At 36.3% G+C, this 27,641-nt stretch overlaps 2 protein-coding genes across 7 annotated transcripts in view; one reads left to right on the top strand and one right to left on the bottom strand.

Annotated features, from left to right (window-relative positions):
- The window catches only part of NIPBL (NIPBL cohesin loading factor), a 164,043-nt gene extending 149,175 nt beyond the window's left edge, over positions 1–14,868 (top strand). The window contains exons 39-47 of the mRNA XM_058170118.1: positions 55–228; positions 4,276–4,466; positions 5,613–5,720; positions 6,470–6,670; positions 8,991–9,137; positions 10,666–10,958; positions 11,184–11,358; positions 12,878–13,063; positions 13,583–14,868. Coding sequence (XP_058026101.1) covers positions 55–228; positions 4,276–4,466; positions 5,613–5,720; positions 6,470–6,670; positions 8,991–9,137; positions 10,666–10,958; positions 11,184–11,358; positions 12,878–13,063; positions 13,583–13,948 — 1,841 coding nt within the window. The 3' untranslated portion in view covers positions 13,949–14,868. The remainder of the gene's footprint in view (positions 1–54; positions 229–4,275; positions 4,467–5,612; positions 5,721–6,469; positions 6,671–8,990; positions 9,138–10,665; positions 10,959–11,183; positions 11,359–12,877; positions 13,064–13,582) is intronic.
- Positions 14,869–20,584: 5,716 nt separating this feature from the next.
- Positions 20,585–27,641, bottom strand: part of CPLANE1 (ciliogenesis and planar polarity effector complex subunit 1) — an 83,367-nt gene continuing 76,310 nt past the window's right edge. For all 6 annotated transcript variants that reach the window (XM_058170113.1, XM_058170110.1, XM_058170112.1 and 3 more), the window contains 6 exons: positions 26,771–26,832; positions 25,530–25,694; positions 24,722–24,813; positions 24,282–24,398; positions 22,966–23,129; positions 20,585–21,009 (listed from right to left, as the gene is read on the bottom strand). In XM_058170113.1, coding sequence (XP_058026096.1) covers positions 20,872–21,009; positions 22,966–23,129; positions 24,282–24,398; positions 24,722–24,813; positions 25,530–25,694; positions 26,771–26,832 — 738 coding nt within the window. In that variant the 3' untranslated portion in view covers positions 20,585–20,871. The remainder of the gene's footprint in view (positions 21,010–22,965; positions 23,130–24,281; positions 24,399–24,721; positions 24,814–25,529; positions 25,695–26,770; positions 26,833–27,641) is intronic.

Genomic DNA, 27,641 nt, shown 5'->3' with positions numbered 1-27,641 from the left:
AAAATTCAACTCTGCAACAAAATTTATTCAGTTGCATTTTCTTATTTTCCTCAGGATTCGCCTTCATACAACACCCAGGTCTAATGTTTGAACAAGAGGTGAAGACATTGTATAATAATATTCTGTCTGATAAAAACTGCTCAGTAAATTTAAAAATCCAGGTGTTGAAAAATCTCCAGACATACCTTCAAGAGGAAGATACACGTATGCAGCAGGCAGATAGAGAATGTGAGTGATAAATGCAATTGCATTCAATAAATATTTTAAATATTAATTGATTATGTAGTATTAAGCTAATATTAAATACCACAATTCAGAGTCCATATGTCTTTTTTATATGAAGAGTGAGATAGGTTAATGAACTTTCTTTTGGCCACCCATCTGGATATTTCACCTATGTTGAGCTTTATTCACAGTATTCCAAAATTAAGGAAGTTTGGCAGAAGCCCACTCTTTCCTCCTAGTGTGTGTGCTCAAACTGCTACTCTACCTGATACTTCCTTTCTAAAATTTGCTGCAGCAATATTATAGAGAACATTCTTCATATTTGCCATTACTGAAGACTACTGGAACACATGTCATCATTTATTTATTCTTTTTTTCTTTCTCAATTTCTAATTTTCAAATTATGTTTTTATTTTTCCAATATACTTTCCACAAGGACTCTGGCTATGTAAATATATAATTCTCAACTGACAATGGTTTTATGACTTAGAAAAGGACATTTGGTAGAATTGACAATTGATTCACACCCAAGGGAACAATTCTCTATTCTCCAAGAGCATGTAATGCAACTGGGTTATTTGAATTTGTCTCAGTTTTAGCTATCTGAACCTTGGGTGTGTGACCTTTTGGCTTGCCACTCTTCTTGAGTGAAGAGGAATTGTCTTGGGCCGCGTATAAAATATAAAGGTAAAGGTAAAGGTTCCCCTCGCATATACGTGCTAGTCGTTGCTGACTCTAGGGGGTGGTGCTCATCTCCGTTTCAAAGCCGAAGAGCCAGCGATGTCCGAAGACGTCTATATAACATAGTTAATGTATATAAATCTCAAAATAATATGAGGCCACATTACCAGCTATTCAGAGCAACATGCAGCTCATGGGCCACAAATTGAATAGATCTGATCTAAGCAAAGCCACCATTATGTTGGTTGATTCTAATCATGAGTAGAAAATCTTGTACCTCCTTATCAGTCACATACCTGTCCATTTTAGAATTTCAGTTCTGTTCTGTTTAGAATTATAGGTTCTGTTTCCAATTTTGGTTTTGAAATTAAACGTATCTGGCAGTTCCTGCAAACCATTAGATCATCTCTTTCCAAGCATCCACTCATCCATGCATCTATCCATCCAAGCATCCATCCATCTAATTTTATGCCACCCATCTCCCCTTACAAGGTGACTTTGAGTGGCTCTTCCCTAAACTCTTTGCCATAGAATCCTAAATGAAACTAAAATAATTAAACTTAACTGGCCTTTAATTATTAAACTGAAAGAATTACAGAAGAGTTAAACATTGAAATATGATATTTATTTTTATTAGAACTGGTATTTATGTTGAACTCAGAAGTATACCAAAGACCTCAGTTTTGACTGATTATTATTTCTTTAAGTAAGTAAGGCTTTGCATGCAACCAGAGGGCTAGGACTTGCAATTCATACTCTTTATCACTTTGCTCATTTTAGTTGATTCCTTAATTTATTTCTGAAGGCAAAATTTTAGATTGATCACTGTTTTCTGTTCACTGTTTTAAAACTATGACTGTGTTAGTTACTATTTTGCAGTCAATCTATATACTTATTCTAGAGATTCAGAAAATGACTTTCTGAAAAATGGGATGGGGGAGATTCTTATTGTTTCACTATCTATGTTCAGATACATGTTATAACTACTTGTATTTGATGATAGTTGTGGCACCTGGTATCTGATGCAGGTTATATTTACCTCATCTGTAATCCTGATTTTTATTTTTAATGGTATACACAGACAAATCCTCTTGGATATTTTTGGTTTCAAAAAAACATTTGGAGATATTTGACTAGTGCTAGCTCCAACTTCTTTTTAGGTAAGATTTTTGAGAAGGTAGTCTCAACAGGTAGAGAAGGCCTTTTGCAATTGATTGATGGTAATTTTGTCAATGCACAGATTTTTTAAATTGCCATCCAGGATTTTACCACTCTGGCACCTAGTGTGGCTATAGCCACTAGAACCACCATGGCCAGTTTTTGGCATAATCTTCCAATTTTGATTTTCAGATCTTGATACTTTGTAGTCTTCTCCAATTATTTATCTTCTATTCTACCACCCCCTGGTATTGCCACCTCAATTATCCCCATTTTCTTCTCAATTCCAATGCACAATTGTTTCTACTTTGTCATGCCATTGTTTGTAAATCTGTGCAATCTTCTTGCAGCATATTCTATTACTATTATTAAGGGTGCATAATCTATAGTTAGATTCACAGTTTAACACTGGTGGAAATTTAAGAATTCAAGTCCTAATCAACAACGTAAGAATTATTAAGGTAGCATCTAAAAATATAGGCAGTACCAAGCTGGATGAGTTTTTTTTTTAAATAAAATCAGTGCAGATCTGATAAATTCGATATTTTCAGATAGTGAGGATGTTCTTTAGGTATCACTCTGAGGGCTCCAATCACAATTGATATAACAACATGCTGACTGGCAATATTCCTAGTTTTGGTTTTATATATAGAGTTCATTTTCTCTTCTACTACTATGACAAATAGAATATCTGTGCTTAGATAAAATGGTAAGCTAAAGCACTGGTACCGTATTGAAAAATATATGAGGCATCCTGATACTATCAGTCATTAATTGTGAATATTTGTAGCTCAGGGTTGAAATGAAGGGTCCTTGATGCTCTTTGAACTTGCTTGTTTTCTTGCAGACGTTTCATTATCCTAACTAGGTATCATCAGTGCTAGTCATCAGTCATTTCTATTAAAAAGCTGGACAGAATCAGGCAGATGTGTTTCACAACATGAATGATCAGAGGTTCTTTGTGTTTCCCTACAATTCTTCAGTATTTATTCCTTGTTAACGTCAGACTTCACTGGGACAATGCAGACTTCATCCTAATAATGGGTGGTGGCCATATGAACCTTGGTTCAAGTTGCTCAACTTGAGCAGAACTGTATTTTCTGTCACTCGAACAGAGTCTTGGCACCATGATCAAATAACATTATTTTGATATTCGGATTCTTAGGGTTGGCAAATATAATACTTCTGACTCTTTTGCTGGAAATTTTGAAACACATTGACATTGCATAGAAAACCAATTGCTTATCAATCAAAGGGAACTGCTTTGATAATTCTGCAAGCAGTCAGCATTTTTATTCTTTTGACTGGATGTTAAAACAATTGGAACATTTCACCAAGTTTGTATTATATTTCTAACACCCAAATAAGCTTTTGGTGGTCTTCTCATATTTATTTCACTCCTTGTTTGTTCTGTTATATTGATTTGACCCTAATGGGGCTTCTTTTCAATCAGATACTATATTTATGGAAACCCATTATTTTCTTTATTTGAATCAAGATACTGTCCTCCCAGAATTCTTTTCGCTTTTTGGATGCATATCAGAGTATTTGCTTCTATGTTTAGTACATCACCTATTTTCCCTCTTTTTTTCTGCTGTATTTATCTTAATTGTATGCACTTATATCTAAGGACACTACAAGACCTGTTTGCTTAACATGTAACTATGCTTCTTCAGGTAGTTTTCTCTGTAATTATACAGTCTACCCTTCTTCCTTGGATATATCTCACACCTGATACCTTTTTTCTTGCTTCTTATTGCTGTGACAGATGTTGGGAAGTGAGCACATCTTTTCCCTTAGAAGAAGGTTTTAGGGTATGTGCGTGCTTTTTTAATAGGCAAATTAAAACTATTTATCTTTACCTGCAGCCTTAAATAATCCAGTCTATTCAATCTGTGATCTGAAACAGTACAGCCCTTTTGCGTTTTTCTTCATGTATCTAGATTGGTGACTTAAGGTAGCTCTTCAAGTAGTTTGTTAATGGAGAATGGTATGTTAATGTGGGTGACTCCATCTTACTTCACAAGGTGGGCTTCAATTAGGTGGCACTCCAATTTCTATTGTAAGCAATAATAGAAATGCAAAATATGCATTCAACATGTAAAGGTTCCCCTCGCACATATATGCTAGTCATTCCCAACTCAACAGGTACACAATATATAAATAATGGATATTATGATAAGATTTCTCCTTTCTTTTCTATTTTTGTAGGGAAAAAGGTAGCAAAGCAAGAAGATCTGAAAGAAATGGGTGATATTTCCTCAGGGATGAGCAGCTCCATCATGCAGCTATATCTCAAACAAGTCCTAGAAGCATTCTTTCACACACAGTCCAGTGTTCGTCATTTTGCGCTCAATGTTATTGCACTCACGTTAAACCAGGGTCTTATCCATCCAGTTCAGGTATATAATTGTATATTTAAGTTCACAATTCTATAAAATATTGACTGGGAGCAATATACATACAGTTCATTGGAGCTTACTAATGACTAAGAAAGTACAGAAATCTGTTATAATCACTATATTTTTATACTTAAGATGTGGATATTTTTCTGGATGCTCAGCAAACATTTATTTAAGTATTTATTTTACCTACATAGTTTATTTGGTTTGTTTGTAATGTATCTAATCTTACTTCACAAACTCCAGACAACTCTTATTAATATGTCAATCAATCAATTTAAAACAAAGATTTTTTAAAAGCATAATGTAATGAGCCCCTCAGGTTTCCAAAACCTCATCAGATGGGAGAATATTTATATGTCCCATGAATTCTTAATGTGAAATATAGACTTTAGGGATTATTTTAGAGTTACCAGGCTACGACAGAAAAAAGCACCTTCTGATTCCAGACTTCTAGAATCATTTCCTGTGCTGATTACCCAAGACCGGCAGACTCTGTTTGAGAAGATTGGCTTGTAGGTAACATGGCTCCATGCCCAATATTTGTAGTTATCAATTTCTTTTTTCCTGCTTTTCAGTATGATGAACATTTCCAAGGAGTTTAATAATATAGTAAATAGAAAAAAGGCAGCAAGGATATAGAGACAACAGCAAAAGGCACTAGCAATGTAAAATAGTACTGGATCCTTTCTTCCTAACTTTATCTTATGGGCATAGTTGACACATAAAGCTAAGCCAAGACTTTTTAACTAGTGTGTTCACCAAATCACAGTAACCTGGTTGATACATAACATTGAGTCTTAATAGATGGGAGGGCACAATATTTGGATTATGGGTGGCCTTTCATTTGGTTTATGGCTGGGAATATTTTAGAAACCTCATTGACCATATTCTTTATGGTCTTTCCCTATTTTTTGAAATGATAGGCTAGGGTTCATTTGACATATAAATAATGGACTCATCTGCTATCCACAGAAAGAAACTGCTCTTTCATCCTCTTAGTAAGATTAGTATATTGGCGAAGAATGTGATTGAGCAATTTATATACCAGAGAGAAAATATTTATTTTCTGTTTCCCTTTTCTCTGTTTTTTTCACAAGCAGAAACATGGAATTCTTTCAATGATGTTTTTATCTTTTTTTGCAGTGTGTACCATATTTAATAGCAATGGGCACAGATCCAGAGCCTTCTATGAGGAACAAAGCAGACCAACAGCTGGTGGAAATAGACAAAAAATACGCTGGGTTTATTCATGTATGTTGGCCTCCATTTATCTTAATAAATTAAGTATCATTTCTGTCTTTTTCCATTTATATAAAAATACAATCAGAAGAAGCATAACATTATCAGTAGGTTATTTTCACAGTAAAAAGTATGTGGTAATTCAGTTTCTGCAGCTTGAAAAAATGAAACAGAAAATATGTTTCCATTAATATACAGAAATTGAGCACATGCCATTCTACGTGGGCTTTTACTAAAGTTTGCATGTGGAATTTTGACATGTTTCTTGAAAACAAAAGCTATGACATGAGAGAGATTATGTTTTTAGAAGCAAGAAATGTATATACTCCCTTGTAGAAAAAGGCGTATTTAAACTAGGCCTGCATAAGTTAGACATGATGAGCCACTGTGCTCAATGAGAAATGTTATATAGTCATTGTTTATCAATATTGGATGTAAGATTTTATTATATGCAATTGCTTATCCCCTCATGATTAAGAAGTGCAGAGTTGAATTGTTCTCTACAAGCCAGTTGTGTTTACATTTTTTTCAACATAAGAGTGTCTTTACAACAAACTTTGTCTATGCTTGTTAAATAGTTACAAATAGTTGGAATAGGACCAGTAAGAATCAAAATGAAATTTGGGAAGAGGAGGATACGGAATATGAAGGGCTGCGGAGTAGGGAGCCATTTAGAATATGGCACAAAAGTTGTTTGGCAATAACTTCATTCAGATTGCAGTAAGAAATATGTAGGCATTATACATTTTGTTCAATTTCAGATGAAAGCAGTGGCTGGTATGAAGATGTCTTACCAAGTACAGCAGGCAATCAATACCTGCCGAAAAGATCCTGTGAGGGGCTTTAGACAGGATGAATCTAGCAGCGCTTTGTGCTCCCATCTTTACTCCATGATCCGAGGGAATCGGCAACACCGGCGAGCCTTTCTTATTTCTTTGCTCAACCTCTTTGATGACACAGCTGTAAGTCTTACGCAGGGCTTTTGGGGCTTGTCTAGAATGTCCTGCTTTGGTGGCTGCTTTTCCTTTTGCTTTGGAGTAGCTTTACCATTGGATTTCTTTTTTTTTTTTCATAAAAAAGTTTTATTTTTACAATCATATCAAACAGCTCATCCAATGTACAGTTATATACAATTAGTCGGGCTTGCCCAGTCACCACCCCCCTTTTTAACACTCTTCCCTCTTCTACCTTCTTTTACTTTCCAGACCTTCCTCTCCTTCTCTTATCTACATCCTCTCCTCCCTCCACCCTCCACCTTCCTTCTCCCTCTTCTACCCCTCTTCCTTCCTCTTCTCCTCTTTCCTACCTCCTACTCTCTCCTCTTTTCTCCCTCCCCACCGTTCTAAAATGGTAACTGGGCAGACCCGACCCTACATTGATTATATTTATACATCTTCAATAATCCCTGTACATTCACCATCACTCCATCCTCTACCCTCAACCCCCCATTCACCATTGGATTTCTATAGTTAACTGTATGGGTGCATCTATTAATCTGGTCTTGGAATTTATTGTGCTATAAATAGCATAAATTTATATGCTATCAAATTGGTAGCAACCATGTAGATAGATTTTCTCCATGGCAACCTGGTCCTTCAGGCCTTCCAATACTGCATTCATTGCCATAGTAACTAAATGCGTCCACCTTGCTGCTGGTTGTCCTTTTTTCTCTTTCATTCCACCTGTCCCAGCATGAGATGCCTCTTTGGAGAACAAGGTCTTTGCATAATAGCTCCAAATTATATTTGGATAATTTAAGCCTGGTCATTTTTACCTACATTATAACTGTATAAAGACAGTCCTCAACTTATGGCACATTCATTTAATAACAGTTCAAATTAACAATGGCCTCAGAAAAAGTGTGGTGGCCTAAATTTGAACTTGAACTTGCCTTACGGTCACATAATCGTAATTTGGGCATTTAGCAACCAGCTCACATTTATGACCAGTTGTAGCATTCCATGGTCACATGATCACAATTTGTATATTTTTTGCTGGTTTCTGGCAAAAAAAAATGAAAACCAGGAAAAAAAATGCTAATGGTTAAGCTGGACTTACAACATACGACTCAATTTACAGCCATGGTAAAAACAGTCATCAAAGACATTCTACCAACCCTATCACAAGATGACTCGATGTATGACTGCAACACAATAAAATTCTAGTTGTGTTTGTAAGACGAGGACTACCTATATAAAAACAGCTTGCAAATCCCAAGCAGGGCTTTGCGAGATGTACCAGCAGTGTGTACCAGTTTCAATGAATTCAATCATAATTTGTGTAAGATTAATAGAACAGTTGCTCAGGAGGTTCTGTGCTCCTGCAATTTTTATTTCTTCCTTCCCTTGCTTAGGAATTGCAGGTAGTCCTTGTTTAGCAACTGCCTTAGATAAAATAGTTTACAAATAAGATTGTAATAAATAATAATAAATTCATTTTCCAACCAGTGCAAATTTAGGATAACAAAAGTCTTCAATATCAAGCTAATCAGCAGACCTTAATCAATGCCTGCTCAGTTTCAGACAATAATTGGGGAGGATTCTAATCAACTAAGGTCACAGGTCTGAGCTTGTTAACTTGTTAACATGATATCACTTTTTAGGGGAGCTGTAGTGTTGTCGAGAAAAGCAGATGAAGAAGTGATTGCTTCTTTTCTGCTTTTTTTTTGGGGGGGGGGGGGAAGAAAAATTAGGTCAGGCCCAGGACACTGTGTGAGATAACTTTAGCTGAATGAATGTGATAGTATGTGGGAATGACTTGTCCACAAATGGAGGGAGGAAAAACCTGGAAAGTGTTTCAGAAGGAATTCTTTTTCTGAAGACTTAAAAGAGAGGAGGGGGAAACTTTTTCCAGTTTTGTAACGTTCTATTTAATGTAACTTTACAATAAAGATTGTGGTAGTGCCCCTAGTTGTGCTTTTTGTCTGCTTTACCTTAAGGGGGTAACAATGAGATAGCAGCCACCAATGATCTCCATAGGGGGTCCCTCCCCCTCCCCCCTCTCTTAATAGAATCTATCTAGCTGGAACTAATTGCAGTCACTAAATGAGGACTACCTATTTCAGAATTATCTGTTGATCTCTGGATCTAAAGAAGTTTCCTCTAGTGCTTGCCGTGCCATTGATACACTCTCTGGAAGGGTATTAATAGAACAGAGAATTCCTTCCTGGCAGGAGTCCCAATTACTTAAAGTGTTAGATAAATCTAGCCACTGTACATAAAATGTGGATTTGAATAGTTATGTCTTTTATATACATATCTATATATCTTTTTATTTTAACAGAAAACAGAGGTGAATATGCTTTTGTATATAGCCGACAATCTGGCCTGTTTTCCTTATCAGACCCAGGAAGAGCCACTTTTTATAATGCACCATATAGATATTACATTATCAGTTTCTGGTAGCAACCTTCTACAGTCATTTAAAGAGGTCAGTGAAATTCTCTTTTAAAATCTTTATTTTTGATAAGTTATTTCTTACACATGTATCTTTAATAATTCAATCTGTACTAAAAGATTGGAAGGTAGAACCTTGGATAGATATTTCCCAAGTGGTCCAAACTAAGACAGTGCACCTGCATTGATCAAAATAGTATATCTACTGCCTACAGAGTTCTGGAATAATTTTAATTTTGTCTGTGAAATTTGACCAAAAACTGTAATGGAGAAGATGAAAGGAGGAGAATGTCTTTGTATAAATTTAAACTCTAAAAAGTAATTTAGTGCAGCCTTTCAATCTTAAATTCTCAGAAAGTTATAATTTTTAAGTTTATAAATTTAATAGAGGCAGTCTTTTATTCATAAACAACATTTTAAAAAATGTTAATTCAGACTCTTCATTTGGTGTCAGGAAGGGCATCTGGTCAGTAAACGCTCAGCTCCATTCAGTCACTCCACTCTCCCAAATTAAGAGATGACAGGACTGTAAAAAGAAAAAAAAATCAGACCCTTATTTGAGTCCCTTTCTGAAATATATAGAATGTTTTACATTAATTGATTATTTTTCAATAGGAATATTTAATATTAACACACCAAAACTATTTATTTACGGATTTTTATGACACCCAACTCACAAAAAATATGACTCTGGGCAGCAGATAGTAATAATGACACTGACAAAAAGTGAATGAAAATCCTCATCAACAACAAAATATAATCAAGACACCCCAACAAAGACTATACCTCTTAAAATGAGCTCATCTGACATCCTGGCCCCAACACTTAGGGAACAATTAGGTCTTCAAAACCTAAATGTATGCTAACGGGATTGGGGCTAATAAGCTCTGAAGTGTCACACACACACACACACACACACACACACACACACACACACACACACTGACATGCATATAAGAATGAAGATTACTCTCATGTAGTGAGACCCATATAGTATGTAGACAAGAGCCAGCAATATGGATTTTTCTCATGGAATCCATTGCTGAGGGATCTCTCAAACTCACAAGAGGCCAACTTCCTCATATGTGTAGTTTGCTTGATATAAAATTTACAATCGATGTGCAAAGCAAAAAGTGAAGAAGCTTCGTGTGATGAGTGAAATAGTCTGCCAGATGTTTTACTCAGAGCCTTCATTTATTTTTCAGAATTTGTTTAATAATACCTGCAGAGAATTCATGAGGTTTTTAATAGTTATTTTTCTTATAGATCTTAGATATAAAAAGATAGCTGTATTCAGTGAAGAGGCATGCTAAGTGCTGCAAAGGACTGCCAGTAACGAAGTTAAGCAGTCTCCTTGGTGGAACATGTCAGTTATTTTCCGAATTGAAAATGAAATTGAGTGCTCATGTATATATTTCAACACTGATGTGCTGTTGAACAAAATGTCATCACATTTCTCATAAGTATTTCAAACGTGAGAAATGTGTTAAAATGACTGTGAAATTACAGAGGCATTATTGTATTGTTGGTAGTCTAAAGCACATATCTCTCTTTCTTTTCAGTCTATGGTAAAATATAAAAAAGAAAAAAAGCCTTCCTCTGATGAAGAAAGTGAAAGTGAGAGCAATAGTGAAAGTGACAGTGAAAGTGAGGAGGAAATTCAAAAATCCCGGAAATTACGAAAACGTGTAAATTCTGATTCAGACACTGATGAAGAAAATGATATAAATGCAGTCATGAAGTGTTTGCCAGACAATTCAGCTCCTTTGATTGAATTTGCAAATGTCTCTCAGGGCATATTGTTGCTTTTGATGTTGAAACAGCATTTGAAGAACCTGTGCGGATTTTCTGATACGTAAGGACCATTTTAGTTTTGCTTATTCTACCTCCATTTTATAAATTGGTGAGATTGTATTTGGCACTGAACTCTTGGGAAGTTGAATCAATAATACTTAAATATGTAAGTTAACATTTGCTTTTATAATGTTAAAAAAGTTTGACCGATTCAGAATATCTGTTGTTATTGTTTCCTTTAAAGTACACTGGGATTAGTCTTACAACATTTATTTTGTTTTATTAGTAAAATTCAGAAATACTCACCTTCTGAATCGGCTAAAGTTTATGATAAAGCGATAAACAGAAAAGCAGGAATTCACTTCCATCCAAAACAAACGCTGGACTTCCTTCGAAGTGATATGGCTAATTCCAGGCTCACAGAAGATGTGAAGAGGAATATAGTGAAACAATACTTAGATGTAAGTTTTCACTATTTAAAACGTCACTATGTACTGCTGGCTACAAATGGTGATCACATGACCCTGGAACACTGCAAATGTCATAAATACAACTGGCACAGTTGTCAAGTGCCCAGATTTTGACCATGTGACCAGGGATGCTGCAATGTTTGGGTGAAAAATGGCCATAGTCACTTTTTTCGGTGCTGTTGTAACTTCAGAGAGTCACTAAGTAATGGTTGTAAGTCAGGGACTACTTGTAATTGTAGTACAGGAGCCATGGTGGTGCAGTGCTTAAAATGCAGTACTGCAGGACTAAGTCCCTGCTCTCTCCAGTGGCTCAAGGTTGACTCAGCCTTCCATCCTTCCGAGGTTGGACCAGATTGTTGGGGACAATAGACTGACTCTGTAAACCACTTAGAGAGGGCTGTAAAACATTGTGAAGTGGTATATAAGTCTATGAATAGCAATAGCACTTATCGTAGTCTGTTATTGCTAGTGCTATTGTACAGTTCTGTGCCATTAGATAAAATGGTTTTAAGTAATTAAAGTAGATGATGATGAAGGTAATCTTCATGGCTATATAACCCCTCATGGATCAGAAGCAGCATATCTTGGCAGTGTTTGTTTATATATTTGAACTGCTTTAATCATACAACTCACAGTGATACAGTATATGAAAACATAAAAATCTATGTTAATGAATGAAATTACAGTATTTTAAATAAAAATATATTAGAATCCATTTCTAGAAGCATAGATTTAGTTCACATTTTCTTTATTTTAAAGTTTCATGACACATAATAAATTAGCCATTTCACTTTTCCTATTACGCAATATGGTTTTGTTGTCCAGGGATAAGCCAACTAAAATCTTTCCCCATCAGAAACATAAACATTAGGAATATACAAAGCAGACTAACTGGTTCCTGCACTATTCTTGTTCCCTAGGATCTTGTTTTTCCCTCCAGATTCTGGGCATGTCTGTTTTCCAAGCAGAGGTTTCAACAAGGAACATACATACATCTAGGTGTCCCTGATTATAATTTAACATTTTCTTGTATCAGCCCATTTTTTTGAGTGTCTGGAGAGAGACCAGTGAGAACCAAGTGTTGCAGGGACAAACCATAGTGCTTGATGCATAACTGTTTTTTAAAAAGGCAAATTTTATGTTCTGGAATTCTCTTTCACCTGCTACATGTCCATATGTCTCATACCTTCCGTAATTAGAGCCCATTATTTTCTTTTGTTCCCCGATGTGAAAGTTTTTCTGCATAGAATTATGCATAATTTTTGAACTGCAGATTGTCTACCAATGGGTTGAGAGGAAGGGGGTGAGATGCTCCAACTATTTAGTGGCTTGCTTGGAGCTGCCAGCAATGGAAAGACCGAAAATATTTTTTTTTCCTAATTGGTTTAAGGAAGAAAACAAAATTTTGTAATAGATCACTTCTGCTTTAAAATTTTGACTAAAGGGACTTTATGTAGCATATTTTAAAACAGTTTTTCCCCTCCCCTCCCTCCCCACATTCATTTTTTAGTTCAAACTTCTTATGGAACATTTGGATCCTGACGAAGAGGAAGAAGACGGGGAAGTGTCAGCAAGCACAAATGCTCGCAACAAAGCTATTACCTCGCTGCTCGGAGGTGGCAGCCCTAGGAACAATGCAGCTGAGACAGAGGAGGATGAGAGTGATGGGGAGGATAGAGGAGGAGGCACTTCAGGGGTGAGGCGGAGGAGGAGTCAACGTATTTCGCAGCGTATTACGTAAAATGATTTTATGTGCTTATAAATGTCAGTCTATAATAAAATGTACATTGAGTAATGTAATGCATATAAAAATTGTAGATAGAAATTCTTAACCGTTTATACAACTTTTTGTAGAAAGTTTTAACAAAAACAATAAAAACATAGAGATTATATCTAGTATAAAAAATTTCCTTTGGAATGTATTGTGTGTAACCTTTTTATTGTTGCCAAGTTTTTATGTAGCTTTATGATTCATTTGTATATATAATTTTATATATCAATAAGAGTTTAAAGAGACGGGTACAAATTAAAATATGTGATTTTGCAAGGATATGTTAACCCCTTGGCGCTGGCGGTCGCGTCTCATTGCCGGCAATGGAATGTGTGCCGGAAAATCCCAACTCCCGGCGTCAAGGGATTAAAAGCAATAAAAGCAATAATTTCAATCAAGTTCTTTTGTGTAACACTTGGTCTTTTTTCCCCTCCAATGTTTTAGTCATTGAGAAGGTCAAAACGAAATTCAGACTCTACGGAGTTGGCAGCACAGATGAATGAAAGTGTTGATGTCATGGATGTCATCGCTATTTGCTGTCCAAAGTACAAAGATCGACCACAAATTGCAAGAGTAGTACAGAAAACCAGCAATGGCTTCAGTGTTCAATGGATGGCAGGCTCCTACAGTGGCTCCTGGACTGAGGCTAAGCGCCGTGATGGCCGCAAACTGGTGCCTTGGGTAGACACTATCAAAGAGTCAGACATTATTTACAAAAAAATTGCTCTAACGAGTGCTAATAAGCTGACTAATAAAATTGTTCAGACTTTACGATCGCTGTATGCCGCCAAGGATGGAACTTCCAGCTAATAATGCATTTGTACACATGCAGCCAAATTTTACAGGAAAGAACAGAAAAAAAAACTTGAAATTACCAACTTTCTGGCAAAAAAAAATCAATTTAATGAAGAGTAAGAATGACACCTGGGATGCAGGAAACAGAAGGAAATGTTTGGTAAACATTTTTGTGGGAGCTTCCTTCGCTGTTGTGCAGCAGAAACTTCTCAGTTCATTTTTACTCCCACTGTATAATAGTTTAACGAAAAAAATGTTTATATCTTGAAAAAAAAACCTTTCTGTTTAAAAAAAATAAACAAGTGAATGTTGGAAATTAGTCTGTTAATGTTCTTAATAAAGTGTTCTTGGAGTTTAACCTAGCAGCGGATGGCTTTCTTTAGCTTAGCCCAGTTTCAAGGAAAGCATCGTTTTTCCAGGCTGTAAAATGGCAGGATTTCCTGGATATATAATTTATTCTGTTGGGGGAAAAAAGCATGCAGTATCTATGACCTACCTGCAGGAGGAGTTTTTGTAAATGTAGATTTTTGATGTATTAGGTCACCCTGAAATAATACAAGAAAAGGGATCCCCAGCAAATCTGGTGGAACGAATACTGCAATAAATTTTTTTACTTCTCTTTGTTACTTGTCTGTTTCCATTTGAATTTCTTATTGTAAAGATCTGTTTAAATCCATTTATATTATTTTCCAGTCTTTTATGTAAAATTTACTATATCAGTGGTTTTCAAAGCAAGACATAAATATTGTTTATACAGTTTGTATAGGCTGATTTCTGAATAATTGGTATCTTTATCCCTTACAAGGGTGTAAACACAAGTTAACTCCAGGGTTTTATTGTATCCTGCAATATTTAGTATTAACTATATATGATTTAGCACTGTGCCAAACACATTTTCAAGAGTACATTTTGATATAAAAAGAAACTATAGTTTATTTCTTGTATGCTTCAATTTCTTTCTAATGCTGTTCATATGGCAATGTTCAAAACAGGGGGAAAAAACATCACTCTGTTCGGAGTAAAGAAACATGTATATTTTGTTAGGACATCAGAGTGCATTACACTAGGACATGATGTGCAAAGGCACTTCCTGAATGATGGTGGGCCTGTATTCTGTTGTTATTATTTTGATCCGAGTGGTACTCCCTTACTGAATCAGTTGGAGCCTGCAAATGTCAGGAATCAATATGGATTTGTAACTTATAGTTGCACTAACGTAACCGTTTTAAATGATTTTTAAAAAAAAAAAAGCTGGGCAGAAATGGCTGTATTGTAGATAGGCTTTTTTTAATTACTTGAAATCTGTTTTCATCTTTTATACACTGAAAATGCTATTTTAAACTGTCTCTGGAGTGGTGCTTCAATGTGTACTTGTCACCATTCTTTCAGAAGCTGTTCTATTTCTGGATAATAACACAAAAATAATTTTTGCATATTGACAAAAGCAGAAGAAATGAATAGCATAATAATTAGCAAATGACTATTTTAAAGTCTACATTTTATTTAAAAGTGGATGTTCATCAAAGATTTTAGATGCATTCAATTCAATTATAAAACTAATATATGGTGGGCTGTGTTTTTATTACATTAATTTACAGAATTCTAGTGTGTTACTTGACCTGTAGGAAACAGTAACACAATATTCAAATTCATTATCTTGTACAGAATTGAAAAATTAAACTGACATGACTAATAATTACCAGAATCTAATTGTTCTATGAAATAGTTTTCATTTCCTCTTCTTTGTCGTAATTGGTGCAAATATTTCTGGGCAAAATCTATTTTTAAGGTTGTGAAAGCAAAAGCTGTGCTGCATTCATGCAATTACTATATTTTGCCTAATTCATTTTTGTACAATACTGATTCACTCAATTACCCCCTGGGTATCTACAAATTGATTTTACTATGTTCCATTTTACCAACAAATTAATGACGTAGCTCCATAGTAATTGCTGTGAAATACACCAAGGAGAATAAGAATTTCTTGATAATGCATTACATGAAAAATCAACCCTATTCCTTAGGGTGTTGGGCCCAAAATGTATGTAAATTTTTAAAAAATTCCAGAGAAAATTGTTCCAGAGAAGGGAGTACTGTTGGTGGTTGGTAAATTCTATTTCTAATTTCTAAGTTGAAGATTCCAGTTCATTCCACTGATTCGTATTACATAAATAGATGAAACTTTTTTTTGCCCCATAAACACATGGTTGTTTGTAGACTGGATCTTATTGCTGAACTGAAGCATTTTAGAAAGGGATATTCCTAAATACCAATAGTGAGATGGGCATCATGTATATTTAATAAATAGATCAAGTGAAATAGTGAAGCCAAATCCAAATCCATTTAAAGTGGACATGATGGTTGCCGTCTCATATTATCAGTTTCTTACAAGAAATAAGTTACTCATTCTACCTGACATCTGACAGTCATTCTAGGGGGATGGGTTCCGTTGAATGGGATTATTTAAGGCCTAAAAACTACATTTTAAATATAAATACTGTATAAAATATTAGCTACATGCAGATCATTTATGAGTGGATGGCCATTAAGTTTGAAATTATGTTTCAAATTATTCAATTATGTTGAAATTATGTTACTCAAAAAGGGATGGCAACAAAGAATCAGAATTAAAGTGAAAAAGTCTCGTGATTGCTGACACCATGGCACAGACACATCAAGCAGAGGGCATGTTCTTGATGCACATCTGGTAGCTTCTCCTTTGTGGCACCCAAATCTTCAAGAACCCTGAAAGCTAATTTGAGCTTTGGCAGTCACCTAATCACAATTCACTCATTTGGCCATATTATTCCCAAAGTTACCAATTTTCAGTGAGTTAATCTCTTCATTGACTTCTAGTTCCTTCTTGAATAGTTAATCCAGTTGCTATATATTTATTTGCCCAATTACCCCAACTGCTTGTTCTCCCAGCTCAGCTGGGTGATAGACTCTAAACAAATTTGCAGACGACACTAAGCTGGCAGGAACAGCTAACACTCCAGAAGCTAGGCTTAAGATATAGAAATATCTTGACAGACTTGAACATTGGGCGCAAGAAAAACCAAATGCACAGGTACATTTGGTACCTCACTCAATAGTAGTAACTGTGAGAGATCTTGGAGTTTCAGAGGACAATTACTTAAATATAAGCCAGCTGTGTGCTGCAGCTGCCAAAAAAGCCAACCAGGCTGCATTAACGGATAGAATCAAGATCACATGAAGTGTTAATACCACTTTATAATGCCTTGGTAAGGCCACACTTGGAATATACAGCATTCAGTTTTGGTCGCCACGATGTAAAAAGGATGTTGAGAATCTAGAAAGAGTGCAGAGGAGCAACAAAGATGATTAGGGGACTGGAGGCTAAAACGTATAAAGAACGGTTGTAGGAACTGGGTATGTCTAGTTAATGAAAAGAAGGACTAGGGGAGACATGATAGCAGTCTTCCAATATCTCAGGGGCTGCCACAAAGAAGAGGGAGTCAAGCTATTCTCCAAAGCACCTGAGGGCAGGACAAGAAGCAATGGGTGGAAACTAATCAAGGAGAGAAGCAACCTAGAACTAAGCAGAAATTTCCTGACAGAATAATTAATCAGTGGAACAACTTGCCTCCAGAAATTGTGAATGCTCCAACACTGGAAGTTTTTAAGATGTTGAATAACCATTTGTCTGAAATGGTATAGAGTTTCCTGCCTAATAGGGAGTTGGACTAGAAGACCTCCAAGGTCCCATCCAACTCTGTTATTCTAAACTGATAATATAGGATGCAAGCAGATGGACTTGCTATGTATGACTGTAGACATCCATACCTTCCTTCCTCAACTCTGGTTTTAGAAAAATTGAAGGAGACTTAAAGTTTGAAGCTGGTTAATTCTGAGTTAAGAACTGGCAAAATCAAATGAAAAATCTAATAAATTGAAGTTATGATTTCTCTTGTTCAGAGAATCCTTGTAGGTATATTCCTTCTGCAATATTTATCATAAGGTCGTTTTCAATCAATTTCATTTTCAATCAAAACCAAAAAATTACCTTCCTTAAAATTTTCACAAATGTTTCATGGAAATTTGAAAACCAATTTTAATTTCTTACCTATCTCTTACTATCTTGAGGGAAATATAGCTAGGTCCAAGCGTGATTATAGATGACCCCACAAGGGTACATAATTTTAGTATTTTCATTGCAAAGCACTACTTTAGTTAAGAAGTCAATGGTAGTTTAAAATCTGCAAAAATAGAACCACACTCTATCAAAGTCATAGTTTTAAGAGAAATCATTGGAGTTTGCCCATTCCATTAAAAAATTACCATTCTTAGCAGTTTGATGTATTAATTGGAATTAACATAAGCAATACTCTCAAGATAGGCATTAGTCCAAAACCATGTTAATCCACCCTATACTGTACAGGTAGTCCTTGATTTACAACCATTTGTTTAGTGACCATTTAAAGTTACAACAGCACTGAAAAAAAGTGACTTACAACTAGTTCTTGCACCTGCAACGGCTGCATCCCCACGATCACATGATGAAAATGAGTTACTTGGCAACCAGCATGTATTTTTGATGGTTGCAGGCTCCTGGGGTCATGTGATCACATTTATGACCTTCCCATTCACTTAACAACTGAACGATTCACTTAACAAATGTAAAAAGTTATACAATTGAGAGGGACTCACTCAATAATTGCCTTGCTTAGCAACAGAAATTCTGATCCCAATTGTGATCGTAAGTCAAGGACTATCTGTATTTACCCTACAGGTACACAAGTATTTTCCATTCTTAATATAGGTAGTCCTCATCAAACTAATTGGGACTGGCAACCCTGTTGCTAACTAATGTCATAAACTGAAATGTTATGATTGCACTGATCTATGTCAGTGTAACATCATATTATTGTGACTTGCAACTTCTCACTGACTGCTTGCAGAAAACTGGCTGTGAATGTATCAAATGGTGATCATGTGACTGCGGGATACTGTGATTGTCACGAATGCATGTCAGTTGCCAAGCACCCAAGTCACCATCACATGACCGCAGGAACATGACAGTTGCAAGCTCAAGGACTGATCATAGCTATCCTTTTCAGCACCCTGGTAACTAGTAACTGAACAAGCAATCTCTAAGGGAGAACTATGTGTATCCCTGTCCATGCTCTACACCAGGGATGTGTCACACACAGGCCTTCTGTGAAGGGAAAAAATGTCGCTATTTGTCACATGATGCCACAAGTTTGACACCCGTGCTCTACACTTTTTTTTACTATCCAGTGTGCTTTTATAATAACAGTAATTAGGATAGTTACTGGAGAACAAGAAGGAACAAATCATTATTTTTTACACTTCCATAGATATCAATATGTTAAACAGTTGATTCAGGCTAATATATTGCATATCTAAAGTATTGCTTTACAACTTCTACAAATACGGATAAAGATTTAATCCTGATTTACAAAGTTACATCATCGTAGTATCACAATGTGCATCCCATCCTGCTGTTCCAATCTCTTGAATGCCACCAGATTATCTAATTAAGCACTCTAAAGATTCTTTCATCCCATTAAAATATAATGGGGTCTTCCTTATTTACAATCTCATCTTAATTGCAAAAGGAGTAATTCACTAGTAATTGAACACAAAGATTAGAGTTCATTTCGTTACCAAACATTGTAGGAGGAAAATCGTTTAGTTTACAATAGCCCAGTCTGGTAATGTCTGTTCAAACTGTTATGAAAAGGCACCAGCTTTTGCTTCATCAGAATCCTCTTCCACCGGAGTTTGGAGGCACAGAGACAATGTTAGACAAGAAATGAAGAAAACATTAAAAATTCAAATTGGCATCACCCAAATATAAGAGGAGAGGAAGGCAAAATAGTCTTTCAAGTTTGTTACTACAGCCTATATTTGAGTCCAGGAGAGGTCCAGTCATTCTTGGCCTACCTCAAAGGGCTGACAATTAGCTACCTTCCAAGGGAGCATTTCTGTGTGAAAAAGGGCTCTCAGACTAGGAGCCAGAACATGCCTTTATGATAAACTGTAACATTGGCAAATTTGTAAAATGAGTATATGAAATACCTGTTATTTCCTTAGTTTGAGCATAAATATTTATCGACTCAGAATGTTTTAACATCTTGCATTTTAAAAGAACTCAAAATGGCTTGAAGGTTCTGATGAAAATTTCACCAATAAGAGTAGTAGGAACTAAAAACAAGCCCCTTGTATCCACATTTTCATCTTAAGGTTCAAAGTAGATATGCTATTAGTATAGCAGCCATCCTAATGAAAAATTCACCAAGAGAATGAATTAAAAAATGAAATTGTTTTAAATATTCACATAGTGAAGGAGGCAACATAATTTAAGGCCTGATTACATCTCACAGACTACCAAAAAAATAACACAGCAAGAGATACTGGATATCAGCAACGCCTTCAAAACAAATATATAACACAAACTTATGATATAATGCAAACTTATCACCCCCCCCCCAAAACCATTTTCCAATGTAACAAAAAAACAACAACCCCGAGACATTTTATTATATTAAAAATATTTAAATGTTCATAATTTTAAGCAACATTCATCAAAATCAAGATGCAAACCTGGTCACCTAAATTCTAAACACTCTTTCAGAAATACAAGTTAATAACATCCTTAGGACCTTATTTGCCAGATTTATTAAACATCTACATATTCTACAAATCCTAAAACACCATCCTGTGGAACAGCACCACCACCATCGATCAAATTATTCTGAAGGTAATCATTTTTTAAAAATTTTCTTGAATTTTTCTGTAACATTATGCAGAATTTCCTAAATAGATGAATGTTGGTCCTTGATGTTTCTTGTTGTGATGTCGCTTGATTATCTTCCAACTTCACCACCAGTTATTCATTTACATATTCTACTTAATGTCCTTTTAAAGACCAGAATAGGCAAGATACAATTTTACTTCTCCTCCACATTTGCTACCATAGCCTCGATGGCATTCCAGTCCAGCTTGCTAAGGATGCTGCTGGTACTTTCACTCATACTGTCAATATTATTAAGACTGGCAATGGAGTAAGCATCTTCTGGAAGTGATTCCTGGAGAGAGAAAGAGAAGCATGATGGAGATAAGAAATCAAGAGACCTTTTCAAGGCCAAAAAAGTCATTTTCCCCAGGGTTAAAATTAGGCCAGCTACTGCAAAAGTATATAATGAACAAAAAGCCTTAATGTTTGATCTCTGTTGGAAACCAATCATTGGCTCCACTCTTTCCTTACTTTCTACTTCTGTGACTCAAAGTCACCAGTTTCTTACATTGTGTTTCCCTGAAAATAAGACCTGGTCTTATATATGTAATAAAGGTAAAGGTAAAGGTTCCCCTCGCACATATGTGCTGGTCGTTCCCGACTCTAAGGGGCGGTGCTCATCTCCGTTTCAAAGCCAAAGAGCCAGCGCTGTCTGAAGATGTCTCCATGGTCATGTGGCTGGCATGACTAAACACCAAAGACGCATGGAACGCTGTTACCTTCCCACCAAAGGTGGTCCCTATTTGTATTTTTTACGTGCTTTCGAACTGCTAGTTTGGCAGAAGCTTGGACAAGTAACAGGAGCTCACCCGTTACGCGGCACTAAGGATTCAAACAGTTGAACTGCCGACCTTTCGATCGACAAGCTCACTGTCGTAGCCACTGAGCCATTGAGAAAAGGTACCAGGTCTTATTTTCGGGGGGATGTCTTCTACTGACTCACCTCACTTGCGCGCATCGCCCCTGCCCTCCTTTATCGCTATCAGATGCCTTCAGGAACATCTTCTGTGGCTGGCAAGGCTTTCCTGAAAGTCTCTGCAGTCGATAACAGCTCTGGATTGATCCAGAGCTCTGTTATCAGCTGCACAAGCCTTCAGGGAAGCCTTGCCGGCCTTGCCAGTTGCAGAAGAAGTGGGCCCACAAGGCAGCTGCTGAGGTGCGCAAGACCTGGTTGCAACTGTCCGAAGGTAAGTAGTAGGGCAACTCCACCCCCCCAGCTTAATTTTTACCCATGCGCCTCGCTCCACCCCGTGCACCATGGAGTGGGTGGGGTCTTAATTAGGGTTTATTTTGGGGGGGGTAGGGCTTATATTGGGTGCACAGGTAAAAATCAACTTAAGGCTTTATTTTCGGGATAGTTTTTTTCTTCGGTGAAACACGGTAATATTATCTCCAATGGATGCATCTGCCCTGCTCTTTCTGATTACTCTGTGCTTTACTGAAGTGAAGTTTATTATATAGTACCAAAGGGATTCATTTGGAGGCCTAAGCTTTTCTCGTCTTCCCCATCTATTCTGCCTCCTCAAAATCCTATGAAAACACAGCACAGCAATAGTGTAGGAACACTGGAACATCTAACTTAGCCCCACTTTTTGGAAAAGGGGCGGAATACCCTTCTTATAGCATGGCCCACTGGCATCCTGGGAGAAGGTGATTCTGCTCACCTCAAAAGTTTTTGGATCTTCAGATGACACCTTTTCATATTTTCCTTTTAAGGAACACTCTCTTTGTTTTAGCCCTGAGACTATCGTCCTATTTTTTTGGAGTAGAAGAGTGACAAGAATTTATCACGTCCAAAACTGGATTTGGGATCAAATGTTAACAAGAATAGAATAGGAATAGGAATTGAATTGAATAACAGAGTGGGAAAGGACCTTGGAGGTCTTCTAATCCAACCCCCTGCTTAGGCAGGAAACCCTACACCACTTCAGACAAATGGTTATCCGACATCTTCTTAAAAACTTCCAGTGGAGCATTCACAACTTCTGGAGACAGGTTGTTACACTGATTAATTATTCTAACTGTCAGGAAATTTCTCCTTAGTTCTAGGTTGCTTCTTTCCTTGATTAATTTTCACCCATTGCTTCTTGTCCTGCTCACAGGTACTTTGGAGAATAACTTGAATATGAAAAGGCACTGTAAACAATAAGAATCAGATCCTTCTCCCAGGAGAGACATAGATACAAAATAAAATGAAGACACAAACAAGTAACTATTTCAGAGCTTTAGCCATTTTTGCCATCCTCACCTTCTTGAAATGTACATTAGATGTACCATACAGTATTTGCTGGATCTCTTCGGGGACACTCCAACCACTCACAGTATTGTCATCAGTCTCTTCAGTGGTCTGAGATGTCATACTAGAAGTGAAGAACCTTTTCTCATTCACTGATTCTCTTGTCTGATCAAAAGCTGGAGTGGAACAAATTGTTGAAAGATTTTGTATTTTAGTTTATTTAAATTTCTTACTATTTAAGTATTCAATAATTTGGACCTAAATTTTGAATCCAATTTGATAAAAGTAAGTTTTAGTGCTGCTTTTTATATCTCTTAAAATATCTACAAGGGATTTTTAGTTAAGCATTTCTATTTGACTTCAGGCTATTCTCCCATGGTTGACCTTGGTATCTATCATGCATTTGTTAAACAATGACAGAGACAGAGGACCTACTGAAGTTCTCACAGGCTTCTCCTCCCAGCTCCAATATCCCAACAATTATGGAGCCATGAAAGGACTGCAAGAATACTTGAGGTTATTCCTGGCTTCAGCATGAATGGAGGGAAGCTCACTGTCAAGGACATTAACAACTCTTGTTAATCTAAGTTTCCCTATCTCTTAATATATGTGTGACCAAATTGGCATCCTTCTCATTCAGGTGCGGGGCATCAAGAAGGCAAGCCTTCATGTCCATCCAAAGAAGACTACGAGCTTCAAAACAGTGTCAATGCTGCCAAATTATGTCAAAAAGTTACTATAAAGTATGAGTCTATACTGCCCATAATATTGGGATAGAGTAAATTTTCCCACAAGCGTTAATAAGCCTAGAAGGAAAAAATGTATATAGGTCTTGCACAGAATTTATGTCCATAGATATCAATTTTTGGACTACAATTATTGCTTGCAGAATGTATTTTTAAATCTCTCTGTAATAGTGGTGACTCTCTTCAATGAGGCTTCAAACAATGTAGGGAGCAGCCCCCCCCCCCCAAAAAAAAAAGATCTGGAAAGCATTCCAACTAGGAAGAGAGGAAGGCATTTATACTGTAAGTTCTGCCAGTGATCCATTTAAATAAATTTTGACTTCCTCAGCTCATGAGAAAAAGATCTTCTGTGAGTTACCTCAGTTCACCTAATGATTGGATTGGTACTAAATTATCACTAAGGTACTCAAAGCAAGTGACCAAGAAAAGTTAAAATCTGAAAAAAGTTTAATCACTATGAATCAATCCAAACTGAAAAAGCCTAGCAACAGGAGAAGGTCTTTTTCTAAAAACAGAAGGCATCTAAAGGGACCGTGGAGATGAGGGCCAATGAATAGCATGGAGTTTTATGCAACCACCAACCATGGCTTCTCAGCCTGCTACTCGTCCATTGCCTCTGGTTTCTGCTGCTTTTCCCATATGCTTCACCTTGATGGGCTTCTAGTGACATTCTTCTGTAAGGAGTTTGGCAGAGTCGATCTTAAGCAAAAAAGACAACAAAACTGTTCCTTTCACATTATGGATTAGGAACTTCAAACAAAGTTACCAGATTACAATTTGGTGTGATCTGGCGATCTTTATTATCTTCACACCATGGCAGAAGCCTAGAGTTTCTTTGCTATATATTTCTGTTTGCATCACCCTAAAATTTCAAGAAATGTTCCATTTCTCCATAAAGCTTGTTTGCTTATTTCTTTAAACGTTACGATGCAAAATGTATGTGTAAAACATTACAGTCTGAAAATGCTCCATGCATTTTACACCGAATATTTGATAACTGGCATGATAAAAAGCATTCTTACCCTTTTTCCGAGCGGTGTCACAAGACAGATTTGAAAGGGATCTTGCTGGACCCAAACCAACTTTGGCAAATGGCTTACTCCTTCCATGGAAACTTCAGTAAAAAAATATATATCGTATTTTTAGAATTGCAATCATTATTCTAGAACTTTTTGAAAATACATAAACTAGAATATATAGGCTGGTCGCAAGGCTAAGGGTGAGGCATGGATGATTGCAGCCAGGTGTCTGCAGAAGAGCTGCTTTGCTTGGAAACAAGTGTTTGGAATCCTAGTGTCAGGCCTGGAAGCCATTTTTTGCATTGGAACCCTGACACCTCATTTCTGTCTTTTGTTCCTCTTTCTTGTTTGGGCCCTTTGACTGCCTGAGTATCTAATTTGGCTTTCTGTGACTCTTGGAATGTATTGGGACTATGCTAGTGCTCTTTGGACTGTACTGGCATTTCTCAGGCAACCATTCTCTGCTAGGCATTTGAATTACTTTCCTGTTGACTGCTAACTTCTTAAACGGTAGTAAATATTTCAGTTTCGGCATACTGGGTCTGCATCTGTCTGCCAGCAATTTTGAAACAGAACACCCAAAATAAGTTTGTCAAACCATCCCTCCGTATGTTGCCATTAGCTATGATACTGAACCACTGTGAAATTAAAAGTTAAAATTAGTGCTCTAATTTGGCAATACTTCTTTTCTAGGAGTAAGAGCAACTGTGCTCAGACTTCTGTCTGACAAGCCCTGCACAGTATTGTCGCATTGGTAAATCTGAGAATGAAGCAGGAAAATTAATGACAATACTACTTTACGATACGTTACCCTCCAGCAGAAGTGATACGTGGCTGCTTAAAATCATAAGAAGATTTTCTTCCAGATGATGGTTTATATTTACTGGAAGGGAGCTGCGCAGTTTCAGACAGCAAGTCATGCATCAGGCTGAGAGCTTCGTTGACTCTTAAGTTATGATGTTCAGATAGCAGGACCCTTCAGAGAAAGCAAATGGGCCAGTTTATCTAGTAACTACTCAACAATTGCAGATATTTCTTTTTTAACAAACATCCCTTCTAGGTTATTTAAAAGCAGTCTAAGTTTGTCACTACTGTGGGGAAAAAAGGAGACACATAAAATATTCTGTATATAAGAAAAATATATTAGTAGAAGTACAGGTAGTCTTTGATTTACAACAGTTCATTTAGTGACTGTTCAAAGTTAGAACAGCACTGAAAAAAGTGATTCATGACCATTTTTCACACTTATGACCAATGCAGCCTCCCCATAGTCACGTGATTAATTCGATGCTTGACAATTGGTTCATATTTATGATGGTTGCAATGTCCCAGGATCATGTGATCATTTTGTGCAAACTTCTGATGAGCAAAGTCCATAGGGATTCACTTAAAAACCGTGATACTAATTTCAGTGATTCACTTAACACATCTGTGGCAAGGTTGTAAAATGGGGCAAAATTCATTTCACAACTGTTCTTAGCAACAGAAATTTTGAGCTCAATTATGGTCATAAATCAAGGACTACCTGCAATCTGTAAAGGAGTGTATGAAAGTGACATTTTTTCTGTTCTACTGCCATATAACAAACAAGGTCAGAGACAAGAGGACCAAAAATACTAAATAATTTGGTAACAATGAAAGTGGCTGAGGAAAATCTGTAGAAAAATTGATATATAGTGATATATGTTCTCTTAAAATATAGAAATATGCCAAACAATGTGGAATTTGGAATTCCCAAAAGATTCAAGTCTATAGCAGAGTGAATTTACCCACAGAATGAATGCCGTAGAATTGCTTTATAATGTCCCCAACACAAAGTTTCTCTTTCCACTGGATGTTAACAGTTCAACTCAAAATTTTCCCAATATTTTCTTTCATCTTATCCCTGGGGCATAGAATTCAAATGCCTTATTCTAGAATTATTTCATTCCATTTCATTCATAAAATTTGACAGACCAAATATATGGGGAAATGTAGACAATTTTCACTTAATAGCTCAATTGCCACATACAATGGATTAAAAGTCTAGAAAGCTCTTGAAAAATAACATACTTATCTTTCTCCTTTTTCTTTTTCTGTTGTAATTTAATCTCTCGTGTTGACAGTCCAAGGGGCTATACAAAAAATGCAAACAGATAGATAGATATCAGTTATCTGGTCTGCAGTGATTAACTCTTCTGATTGAGAACTGAGGGAGTATAGTATTATTCTCAGGAAATTTACTGATGAAATGCTTACTGTTTATTACATTCATTGCTAGATTCTGCTCTGTAAAAATTAACATTTGAAACAAGTAAGACTACTGGGTTTGAATAATTTTACAGAGAAATAATTCTATAAATGTATTTTTTAAATTTATCTGTTCTTAAATCCTCCCCCCTCCCAGCCTTCTGGGTCCCTGTTCCTTTGGTCCATACCCTTCACATTAATATTAAGATGGGTTTATAAAGATTTGAGTGTTTTAGTATTAGTATTTAGCATTGGGTTAGTAATCCTAACTTTTAGTTATTTTATACCTCTTATAAGTGAAAGTGTTATTATTGAAATGGATGTAATTTTTCCTGGTTGTACTTTATGTTGGACGATGGCTGAAATAAATATTTGGCTCCTAAAGAAAAGCTCACTTTTTAACCATCAAGATTATTTTTTAAAGTTTCCCTTGTCCTTAGAGATGACAATTTCCAACTGTTTAATGTTATTGTTTCATACAGCAGAATTTCCCATCATGGCCTTGCAGAGCTTTTTAAACATTGTAAGTCTAAAGTCTCCTGGCACGGCCTGTTCTTCCTGGACAACAGCCATTCCCTCTGAATCATGCTGACAAAGATAGAAACCTAGAGAAATGTTGAATTACTCTCGCTTAGGTTTCTACAGATGATGGATGAATTTGAAGAATCCAGGGTTTTAAAACCACAAATCATAA

Source organism: Ahaetulla prasina, chromosome 2, assembly GCF_028640845.1.
Source record: "Ahaetulla prasina isolate Xishuangbanna chromosome 2, ASM2864084v1, whole genome shotgun sequence".
Lineage (NCBI taxonomy): Eukaryota > Metazoa > Chordata > Lepidosauria > Squamata > Colubridae > Ahaetulla > Ahaetulla prasina.
Note: the sequence above shows the minus strand (reverse complement) of the source record. Positions and strands in the feature narration are given on the sequence as shown.